At 39.6% G+C, this 12,383-nt stretch overlaps 1 protein-coding gene across 4 annotated transcripts in view; it reads left to right on the top strand.

Annotated features, from left to right (window-relative positions):
* Positions 1 to 9,346, top strand: part of pvalb6 (parvalbumin 6) — a 57,180-nt gene extending 47,834 nt beyond the window's left edge. For 2 of the 4 annotated variants that reach the window (XM_088069550.1, XM_088069549.1), the window contains exons 2-5: positions 5,249 to 5,314; positions 6,481 to 6,613; positions 7,014 to 7,123; positions 8,618 to 9,346. In XM_088069550.1, coding sequence (XP_087925676.1) covers positions 5,254 to 5,314; positions 6,481 to 6,613; positions 7,014 to 7,123; positions 8,618 to 8,643 — 330 coding nt within the window. In that variant the 5' untranslated portion in view covers positions 5,249 to 5,253 and the 3' untranslated portion in view covers positions 8,644 to 9,346. Of the gene's footprint in view, positions 1 to 5,245; positions 5,315 to 6,480; positions 6,614 to 7,013; positions 7,124 to 8,617 lie in introns of all 4 variants that reach the window. The other 2 variants (XM_042504710.2, XM_042504711.2) reach the window with 1 other exon arrangement.
* Positions 9,347 to 12,383: the final 3,037 nt, after the last annotated feature.

Raw genomic sequence — 12,383 nt, 5'->3', positions numbered from 1 at the left:
ACTTCCAGTTCACACACTGCATGCAATGATATTGAAGAGGCATATTTCTCTGCAGTATGTTTCTCCCTCTCCACTTATCTTTGCTTTTTACAGACCCCCCCACAAACAAACACACGCACACACACACAACTGTCAAATGAACATAAGGGGGTCAGGTTTCTTGAAATGCAAGTACATTCTTCTTTAAGCCTTTCACCTCTTCGCCCCGGCCTGTTTGGCACCCTTTGGGACTCATGTAAACACGCACATATTCACACGTTCATGCAGCTGTTACAGTAAACTGGGGAGTTGGCAGCGCAGCACTGTGGTTAGGTTTCCCACACCTAGAGCCCATCATGGTGATAGGACTTCCCACAAAGGAAACCCCAGTCACTGTCACATACTGTATTATTCAAAGGCCAATCTCATGATGAAGAGATGCCAACAGTGTCCTGCATGTACTGACTGTGTTTGCATGGACATGAATAATCTTTTTAAGAGGTGTATCAAGGTTATGGGCACATTTGAGACATGGTGTTTACATTGGCACAGAGAAATCATTTTATTCATAATTCCTAAAAACATGATAAATACGTTCAACGGTCATTGAGGGCTGGACTGTATTTGTGCAGATGCTGTAATGTTTCAACAAGCAAACAAATCTACACTGTACATTTATTACCGTAGACAACTGTTAATTTATTCTCTGCTTCGATCACTAAAAGCGATTTCTCTTTCTCCATCTCAGCTGCAGACGCTCCTTATTGAGCCAGCGTTGTTAATGAAAGAAGCTACGCTACTCTTTTAGGACTGTCCTCAGTACCTCGACCAGCCTATCACTTTCACTACCGCTAGAAGAGCAGTGGAGAAAGATACGTGGCCTCTTTCATTGCAGCAAGACTCTCTTGCTAGTGCCCAGCATGTTGCAATTGCAAGAAGTAATGCAAATGTGGTTGATCCCGGTGTTTTCTTAGCAACCTTGCAATTTTATCCAATCACTTCAACTTAACCTCAAATATGACTGTTTGAAACAGGTAAAATCTTATTATTGTAAAGCTGTGCACAGCATATTTAATCAATCAGCTCTTCTCTTTCTCTCTCTTGTATACTGCTGTGGGAGTGTGAGCTCTGTGCCTGGGACAAAGTTGCACACACACGCACACACATGATGACAGGGCTAACTGTTAGCATCACATGGCTTACATTACTTAGTGGTTAATGATGGGTTTAACAACAAAGTCAAACTGTTTCAGTGTCAGTGTGAGATTATTGGGACTGTTAAACGCTTTGGTGTTGGATTTTAGCCACAGCTGTAGTGCGAGCTCATGCTCACGGGGCAGAGAGAGCAGGAAGAGAGCAGCTCACGGAGACGGTCCTTCAGTGCCGTGTCAAACAGCAGCAACAGCTGTGTGTCAGTGACCCCCCTGTGGGAAACACTGAATGCTCAGAATAACAAGCTATGAATCTTAACTTTTTAAACAGAATTGCTGGTGGTCGAGGAAAGATGACCGACCCCTGCGGAGGGTAATGTCACAGAGGGCCTACTCAATAAAATGCATCCCAGACACCGAATCTCACTCTAAGCTAAATTGAAAAGCTGGCAGGCTGAACTAGATGACGGAGAAACAACAGAGCATTTCAGATAACCGACTGCGATCAGAAATCTGCAGAGACGGACCGCAGCTCAGCACAACCACGATTGGTCTTTATACTTTCCTTTAAATAAATCAATGTGGCGTAGTTTATACAGTTCCACTGGCAGCACACTGACTGAGATATCTCGGTAAATCAATCTTATCCTCCTCATTTCACGGTGAATTGTTTCTTTTCCCCCGCGGCCACCTTTGTGGTAAAGGTCAAAGAAGGAGGTTGTGCTTTTATAATGATAAAGGATTGGATGTGTGGCCACAGAAGTTAAGCAGTGTTCAGTATTGATCTGTGTTTGCAGCTGCATGTTACTGAACTAGATAACAGAGAACCGCAAGAAAAGCTCATACATCACCGGAGCTGAGCGTGATACCAGTGAGAGAAATCCATTAAGTCTTCTAACAGTGGTAAGCAACATTTATCTGTTTGTAGTTTATATTTAAAGACACTTAAAGGTCCAGTGTGTATTTAAGGGGATTTGGTGGCATATGTATTGGTGAGAATTGCAACCAGCCAAAACTTCTCCCACTTAGACTTCCACAGTGTTCATTATTAAGGAGGTTTTTACCAGGAGCCGAATCATCTGAAGAGGTCTCTTACTCTCCAAAACGCAGTGATTTACACTTAGAAAAATACTGAATAAAGCAGTTTGATGTTAGAAAGCAGTGTTTCTCAGATTTCCCTGATAACATGACTTCCAAATGTTCAGGAGGTTTTTACCAGGAGCCGAATTATCGGATTTTAGAGACACTTTTCTCTCCATACGAACAGACCTGGTGATTTAAACCAGTAAAAACACTGAATAAAACAGTTCTACATTAAAAACGTGTTTTTACAATACAATTTGGCTCACTGTGAAAAAGCTTCCAACTATGGTGGTCGACACAAAAACATTAACAGCCCTATCTCATAGCAAAATGGCACTCTCCATGTAAAAATAAATGGCTTATTCTAGAGTAACGAAAAAACACAATGATACTTATTTCCAGGGGATTATACACTAAAAACAACAATATAATATAATATAATATAATATAATATAATATAATATAATATAATATAATATAATATAATATAATATAATATTCCATTTATTTCCCTAAACCTAAATACTGGACCTTTAAAGATCAAGCCATGATACATTTCATATTAATTATAACCATGGACGTATTTACTATCTTCTAAGTTATGTCTTAATTTCTTTTAATTGACTTTGTAGCCAACAAATATGATAATTTTCATTACGGGAGCCCTCTCAGGTAATTAACAGATTATTTCCCTGCACTGTGATGAATATTTCACACAGATTTTAAATGGAGCCCAGATGAATAACATGTTTTGGTGGTTATTAGCCTGAAAAGCAGCCAAATAGAAGCACACTGTGTTAAAGTATGAAGCAGATGATATTAGAATTGTTACACAGCTCGAGGCGTGATGCAGCAAAACACTTCTGCATGAGTGATCTGTAATGGATGGAAACGTACAGACGACTCAGACTGTATTTCCTCTGAGAAGGACGGGGCCATGATAACGGCCAGCTCAGCAATATGTGCCGCACACAGAGATCACAGTGATGATGATGGTACAAGGATGATACCCTGTCATTACTGTGACCTTTCTGCGTGACAGTTCAGTCCTCCCTGCTTTGCATCAACGACAGAGATGAAAGGTTGAAAGATTTTTCATACTGTAGTGTACAGTAAGCTGCCCTGACATACAGACAGGTGTTAGCATGTATCTACTGTGTATTTGTGCACAAGGGCTCTGGGCTAACTGCAGATTAACTTAATTAAGCTTGGAGAACAGCTGTTTACAGTAAGTTCTCCTTCAAAGGATCACAGTACCTCTGAAAACAACACTACGTAATACCCATACATATTGCTTTTCAACAGAAAATCATGGTTTAGGGGTTTAGTTTCTTTATCTAATGACTGAACAAGGCCACCCACGTGACATCATCTACAAGCTTTTTGAATTCACCGTAGTCATTGTAACGGGCAGGAGGGATGAAACCAATCAGTTAAAAAACACACTCCCTAATGGAGCCTATGTAACATTTTTGGCCAGTAAATTTCTGATATTAGTCAGCCTGTTGAAGGCAGTTTGGCTGGCTGCTGTCCTCTGCAGACGGGACAGCTCGTTCTGAGGACACTGAGTGCAGACTGTAAGTCTGAGCCGGTTTAAAGGGCTTGACGCTTCAGCGGTGCTTATGCGCCACTGATGTTGTGTTTTTGATGTGGATTTCCAGTCGTGTCAACAGAAGATTTTAGTCTTGAAAACATCCACTGAGAATCCAATGAGCCTGACAGCCAGACCATGCAGAGTGATGATGTTTATGGATATTTTAAAGGGAAAGTTCACCCCAAATTTAAAAACACATATTTTTCCTCTCACTTGTAGTGCTATTTATCAGTCTAGATTGTTTTGCCGAGTTTGCGAGTGTTGGACATATCGGCTGTAGAGATGTTTGTCTTCTGTCTAATATAATGAAACTCGATGGCACTCTGCTTGTGGAGCTCAAAGCACAAGAAAATACATTTGAAAACCTCAACTGTATATGTCTCTTTCCAGAAATCCTAACCTGGTTACTGAACGTAATCCACAGAACATGTTAGGAACTCTTCTTCGTGAACAGTCCCTTTAAGGCCCTCGAATGGTGTTTTGGTTGGACGCAAAGCCAACTGACAGCTCGATGTGTTGCGTTCATTTAGGTGCAGGTGGGGTTTGAGTGGATGTCTGAGTGAAGTGTCGATCATGTGTCTTACAGCCTACTTGAAATAATGTGTGTCAGCAAATCCCGATTAAGGTTTGCCAGACCACAATGAGCGAAGTGAAACCAGAGCTCTGCGTTCTCTAATCCACTTGTCACTCACTCCTCCTCAGCTCCTCCACACTCCTTTACATTCCCTTTGTGTTCTCCGTCTTCATGCGTATACACGCTGTATACGTGTGTTTGCAATAGCAACGGATGACAGAGGGGCATCAATCAAAGTCGAGGGAAGGTGACAACTTTGCGCAGCGATCGGGTTCGGTCACACATGCGGAGTAAAAAGCCACGAGGCTGTGAAGAGGCAGGCTCACCTTACATAGTGTGAGGTACAAGAAGATTCTCCATCTGGACTGGGCTGACAAACTGAATTCTCCTGTGGTATTTCAGACACAGCTGAAGACTCAGATGGCCCGTTTAAACCCCCGCTGACTGTGTGCCGTGCTTTCATCTGCAACAGCTCTGTGAATCATACAGATAAAATGGAAGACACTGATACGGACAACACGATGATTGTTCTGTCCCTGTTTCCTTTATTTGGATGTCCCAACACTGAACTTCCTTTTTCTTCTTCTCTCGACACCATCCTGCTCTCATGTCTTTCCCTTTCTCCACCTCCGTCTTATCTCCTTCCCCTTCCTCCCTTTGTCACTCCTCCTCGACTGTCACTAATTCATTCTGTCACTCATCACCTTCTTGTCGTATGTCCCGGTTTCCTGCTCCATTTCTAGATTGTCACCAGTGTAATACGAGAATGTCTCCGAGTTCTCTCTCTGCTCTCCAGCGACCTTGTTTTTAACCTTGTCCCCTCTCTGTCCTTATGTCTTTTTTTTCTGTCTCTCTTTTCTCCAGCAGCCAAGATGGCAATGAGCAGCATCCTCAACAAAGATGAAATCAAGAAAGCTCTAGATGCATTTGCAGGTAAAAGCACGAATCATGGAGAAATCTCAGGGATCCAGCTTTGTGTTTAGTCTCAAGTGCACGATGTGAGCCGGATTATCCCCCAGGGATGATTAGATTTTGGGGATATGAGCTGTGGATAATTTGCTGACAATCTGCACAGACTTAATGAGCTTGGCTGAGCTTTAGGCTGGTGTTGAACAAAGTACTACTGGTTTTATACCACTTATTCCCATCACTACACACCCATGGTGGAACCTCCAAATTTTGCCACCTTACTGTGAAAGTACTGAAATCAGAGCTGCAAGTGGGAGAAGCAGGTAGCTCCAGAAGAGTTTGCTCCGATATGAATTCCCATTTCAGATTTTCTTAATCCTTTTGAGCCCCGAGCCTTTGTTTGGTATACATTTTTTATTTCTCATAACTATTTGGAATTAGTAGGACCTGATAAGTATAAATACACACAAAAAAGAGTGTTGGGGTACTCTTTTTTTCAGTTCCTAAACACTGTTTTCCAAAAACAGAATGACAAACAGACATTTGTTAAATATTTTGTGATTGCATTGGTCAGGGGTCATTGTTCAAATCTAGAATGGTTAAAAACTGTTCATTTCCATGGCTGAACACGGCTGTGCAACAACAAAATTGCAAACAATCCAACATATCTGAAAGAATATGGGTTTGTCTTTTTGAAACTATAAATATTCCTTGTTTGGGACTTTGCCTTCCAGAAGCAGCGGCTCCTTCCGCTTCCACAGCTCTGTATCATTATTGAATGAAAATATTGGCAAAAACATTATGTCATGCACTGACAAACATGAAACTAATTAATACTTTTTTCTTCTGTTTTACATATAATTAATGTATTTGCACGCATGGCGCAGGCAGATGGGAATAGATGAAGTTCCATGACCCAGAACTGATGGGTCCTCTGGCAAACACGTTCTCAATCAGTAAGAGTCAAACTGTTAGAAGGCTGCTTATTACAATTACATTTTTGCCTTTGGGCTTCATCACTCAGATGAGCATGTGATGAACAACTGTCAAGAAATAAAAAAAACAAACTTTGTGTTAGAATTTTAACATGATGAAACCCTGTAAATGCCAAAAGTAAAAGTGCTTTTGTACTGAAATTTTGCATCTTTTTGTTTGCCTGTGTGTCTCCTTTTTTATTTGTATGTGTGCAGTTGCTGATTCCTTTAACCATAAGAAGTTTTTCGAGATGGTGGGTCTGAAGGCCAAATCTGCTGACGAAGTGAAGAAGGTATTCACGGTGCTGGACGCCGACAACAGCGGCTTCATAGAGGAGGAGGAGCTCAAGTGAGACTAATACTCTTTTTATTGATTTTTATTTATTTTACCTCATTAAATATGTTTTATTTAATTTATTTCCTTTTATTCGGGGGCTTTATTGTTTTTATTGCTTCTGTTGTTGTTGTTTTTGGTCTGTTTCTTTGTGTTATTTTATATTGACATTTATGTCTTGCATCTTGCATCATATGTTCTTTGCTTTTAATTTTATCCAAGCTCTTCCCTTTTTCGTCTCACTTGTGTTTGTCAAAACAGTTTGTAAACTCTGTTTTTTAAAGGTGCTCTATGAATAACGTTATTATTATTATTATTATTTTATTATTAAATACACACACATATAACCCTAAAGATGCAACAAATCAAATATTAGTGCTCTTTGACATATATCTTCTTTTCTATCCCTGGATAGATTCGTCCTGAAGGGTTTCGCCAAAGATGGCAGAGACCTGACAGACAAGGAAACCAAAGACTTTTTAAGAGCAGCCGACAAGGATGGAGACGGCAAGATTGGAGTTGACGGTAAACACCAAATTCACACAGACGACGATATGCCAAACAAATGCAGAGAGAAAGTCACACACATAAACAGAAACAGAAAGATGGTCTTCATTTGCTGCAATGTGTGATTTCTCACATATTTATTTAATGGTCATTTGTTAAGACTGCAGTTTCCCCGTACGATTCATTTAACTCTCGTTGGTGATTTGAGAATGTAACAGTGTGACACGAGATCTTATACTACAGTCATTTTCTGCACAATGCCAAGGAAGTAAAGCCTAAATGTATCACTGTTTACCTTACACTGTCCTCATCTGTCAAAATTACCTATTCTGTTGAAATTAACCTGAACAACCAAAGCATGGCTAATTGTAAGCAATCTAAAAATGCTCAACAGACGCCCGCTTGTAGACAAACAGATACTAAAGGAACGCGATTGTAGTTTGCATGATTTGGCCCATTAGGGGCTGTCTGAAAATCGAGGTTGGGGAGAATGTTGTACCTTATGTTTGCCCAAATTAGAAGTGGAATTAGCACAAAATTTCAGTAAACATAAGCAGCTGGGCTAAGTTTTACTTACTTAATTACCTGCTTTTTCACTTACTGACTTACACTTATCACCAGTGTCACTGAATGAAGATCCTTTTTGTTTAACCATAAACAGCCCTGAAATTGTAAACAGCAATTTTAGAGTTGGTAATTGTTGGAAAAGAAGAATGATGAACAAAGGCGACTCTTTATGAGTTTTATTTTGCTTCTGTTGACTTTGAAGAAAGTGTGTTTTAAGATGATAAAATTACTGTTTGTTTAAAAGGGGTCTGCTGGTGTGGCAATGGTGATTTTGGGGCTTTTCTGGTTAATAGAAAAACGCCTCTCCCCTCTGTGGGGATCTTTTTCATAATGTTTTCAGACATAATAATAATCTAAGCCTTTCAGTGGTAAAAACAAACACTTTTAGTGGACAAAAATTGACAGTGTCTAACTGCCTGTGGGCATTACATTGTAGTCTGTCTCGCTCAATATGAGAGCAATTTCAAAAATTGTTGTTCCAACTTTCTACTTCCTCTCAATGTACAGAATTGAAGCCAAAATATCCTGGACATGGCCACTTTCACCTTGGGTTTGTGCCATCATTTTGAGCCAGAGTCATGCAGTAGCAATCTCTGCAGTATTGAGTTCCCGTCCATAAACCTGTCCAACCAATCGCAAGCAATAAATAAAAAAATAAAATATAAATCCAGGGCATGCTCCCTCCCAAAATTTCATCAACATCATTTGTTCGGTTAAGAGTAAATGCACAATCCTCCACTTTTTGACTCCACCTTCCAACCTGATCATTTTTTCACAGTCCCTAACTCCAAATTTTGCACCTTTTTCCAAAGCAAAACATCACTTTTTAAGTTTGATTTTAAGACTTGACGTAGTGTGAATACCATGTGCATAACTGAAAACTGGATACGTGTTTACTGAGAAAGAAAACAAGTCCTGACAGCTTTTTTTCCTCCTCTCTTGCAGAGTTTACCGCCCTGGTGAAAGAATAAACAGTCTAGCACACTGAGATCACCTCCAAGCCACCGCTACATCCCGCTGACCCCTCTTCCTCCTCTGCACCCACACCTCACCGCTCCACCCCGACCCCCGGCCTCACCAGACTGCAGCCGATTCCTGCTACACACAGTCCTCCTCCTCGACTCTCCCCCACTGCTGTCTTCACTAAGTGCAATGCTACACTATAGGAAGTAAGCTGTGGTTTGCCACCTCCTCACACACAAACACCTCCTCAAACGTCCTCCACAGCTATATTCATCCTATTTATTTTATCCTTTTTATACAAACTGTTCTTGTTTCTGTTTATGTATAGATATAAAAAACATGCCTGCAGGAATAAACCTCACATTTGAAAGCATAAAGTAGATCTTTAAAGAAAATAGAAATTATAAGAGAAAGACCTTAATGTCCTTCTGTATTTCTGACTTTACCTGTCTTATCTCTTCATTTTCTCAGCCACTTCCTCTCACTTTCCTTCTTTTTTTTCTCCCTTCTTTCTGTTTTTCTATGTCGATTTCACTCCTGGCACTGTTCCCTTCCTGCATTTGCTCCCCTCACTCCCTCCCATCACCCCATCCATCCATCTATCTATCTACCTGTCCCTTTCTCCTCTGGTAATGAGCTGTTGTAAAACATACCAAAAGAAGAAAGAGGTCAAGCTGTGAAAGAATAAAATTAAATGAGGAAAAAAACAAAGCCTGGAGAAGACTGACTCACTAAGACTCCTCTGTTAATTCCTGCTTTGATGTGACGCTCTTATCTGACTCCACATCCAGCTCTCCTTCTCTCCTGTCGTCCTCCATTTCGCTTCGCTTTTATTAAGTGGACGAGTGAAGCATATCTTGGTAGCGACCTAATAATGTATAAAGGGTTATACTTCAAGAAGGTCAAAATAACCCTTAAGTGTCATTTGTTAGTGTTCATTAGCAGTGACTGTGTGGTTTAAAGGCCGGGCACACGCTTCAAGATTTGAGCCTGTTTTCTGACCCCATACTTGAGCTGTACAACTCATGTTAGGGTCTCATTTGTCATGAAATGTACAGGGGAGAGCGAGGTACGATCATGCTCCTAACTGGCTGTCGGATGTTCAGATGTATTTCTGAAATGTCCAAAATTGTGGTTGGCCGTTGACAGGCTCTGTAAACAGAGCTACGATTCACCAAGATCGCTGCCTTTTTTTCAGCATCTGAGGCCAAATCTGCAGTAAAACGTTCTCATTTTAAACCCTTTCACCAATGAGCAAATTGATTTTATTTTTTATTTATTTTTTTCAAAAACATGGGGAGAATGCAACAAGCAACTAAACAAGACATGGCTCAAAAGTTGTTAAAAAAAACAACTACAAAAAAATTGCATGAAAATAACCAAAATAATATTTATTTTTTGTGTTTTATTCTATTTTATCTGACATAGTTTGACATATAAGTTTTTGGGATATTTTTCCTATGTTTCGGTAGTTTTCCTAAAATCTTTTTAAAACTAATTTTAGGTGAGTTTTTTGCCACATTTTATTCATTTTTTTGCAGTTTGTGGGACATTTCTTGCATTTCTTGGTCATGGTAACCTAAAACCCGTTTGAAAAACCCATTGACATCGAGGTGGGGGAAACAGAACTGTTAAAGATTTAACTTATTTATGGATTTTAGGTCTCATTCCTTCACGACTCTATTCCAGATGCTCCGCTTGCCACACAGGCGCAGTAAGAAAAATGGCATTGACCCTGGATTACTTGCACTTTTTCTTCAACTTTGCAAGACCCTGACAACAGCCAAGCAAAAGTTTTAATATGTCAGAAATTCCTTAGAACGTCCGATGGTGCGATCGGGAGCAGATTGGGTCAGTATCGGTCCTCGCTGTACAGTGCATAGCTAAAACGACAAAGTTGAAATTCGGTCTAATTCTAAAATAAGTTACGCAGATCAAAAACTGGGTCAGAAACAGACTCAGTTGTACGGTGGAAATCCAGCTTAAGCAGCAACAGAAGAAAAAGAAACTGCAGAATTACAGATGACTGAGGAGCATCTTTCTGCGGTCTGTTCTGCATCATGAATGTAACTTCACTCAAAGAGAAAAAAAGGAGGCGGAGGCCACATTATTCCACTTTCCAAACAGCCTTTATTCAGAAGTGCTGTGCTAGTTTAGCAGAGCCATGCCGTCAAGCCATTAGCAGAATTGGATTCACACTGAGGTTCAATTTGGGTTAAGTATCCCCAGCGGAGGACCCAAACAGGCGACGCGGGAATCCTGATCTTCTTTAGTAGGCCATTTTACTGCCTGAGCAAATAAACACAGATCTGAAGCTTAGAGGCTATCACTTAAAATAAGAGAAATGCAGCGGAGCTCAGAGAAGCTCGCTGCTCGTCCCGACAAACCGCTGAGGTCAGAGTCATTCATAAGAAAAACAACAACTAAAAGAGTTTTTCTTTTAAACCAAACTTTAACTTTGTTGCTTACCTAGTGTGAATGTTTAGAGAAATACTTATCATTTAAAATCAAATAGTCAGGTGCTTTAAATTATTATTTAATACCATTTTACTGTCAGTTATATTATATTATAGATCCCTTTTGTCTTCATGCCTTTAGTAAATTATGCCACCTGCTGATAAAATGAAACACATTGGTTAAAATAATTACATGATGCTGTAAAGACAGTATTACATTATCCATGAATGTGTTGCATTTTTCATCACATTTCTGCCTCAGACTTTTTATCCTATTTTTTTTTTACAAGTTATTTCAGTATCTGCCAGAGGTTACATCTCTTTTTAACAAGTCATTTTCCAAAGTAAATTATAAATGCAATTAATATTTATTAATGGGCTTAATCCAGCAGAATGTGCAGAGAAAAATGGTAGAGATGCAATACAATGGCAATAAAAACCTAAAACATAAAAAAGATGATTTATTATGCATCCATCCCTGAGTTATAAATGACATAAATCTCTCAGCACTAAAATCATCTGTCAGCCCTGCAGCCCGAAGAAAATGTTGGCATTGTACTTTTCTACAAACTACAAATACATTACATTTTCATGTTTCATACACATTGTAAGGTGGATGGCACCTCACGTATGCAAAGCTGCTCTCAATAAATCTGCACTTTTAAACATATTTTCTTAAAAAACCTATAAAATCAATCAAGTTTTGGTCTTCTTTGTGAATCGAGCACTCTGACTGGCTGTTTAATGCTATGATGTCATCGCTAAAATAAGAAATGACCCTCTCTGTTGTAGCTACACATAGAAGTAAAACCCACATTGTAGAAATGGAGTCAAACATTTTCTAAAACTGCAGACCACTCCTCGAGACCAACAAACAACAAAAGCGATTGTGATTTAGCAAACCATTGCTGTTTCACAAGCATTTATAAGGCACCACATGTGGGTGATTTTTAGCGACCTGTCACTGTTGTTCCAGCTGCTTTAAATGCTCCAGACGAGGGTCTTTTTAGGACCTGTCACTGATTTTCCAACAGGGATGTTACAAAAAAAGTGTTTTTTTTTTAAATACCAGGATATGGCTGCATTTCAAGCCAAGATAAGACAAAAAGTGAGTATTTTAAGCATGTTTGTGCCTAAATCCAACCACATGTTAACCACAACATTGTTGAAACATAAAGTTTTAACACATCTTCTACGTAATGTACAAATTTCAGTTATCGATGGTTTGCAGAAACCATGCAGATACAATGCCAACATTTTTTCTGGCACCTGGGTTGCAACTGTACACTATA

The sequence above is a fragment of the Plectropomus leopardus genome, chromosome 18 (assembly GCF_026936395.1).
Source record: "Plectropomus leopardus strain MGB_pleo_1.0 chromosome 18, ASM2693639v1, whole genome shotgun sequence".
NCBI lineage: Eukaryota > Metazoa > Chordata > Actinopteri > Perciformes > Serranidae > Plectropomus > Plectropomus leopardus.
This window is presented reverse-complemented; position numbering and strand designations above follow the sequence as displayed.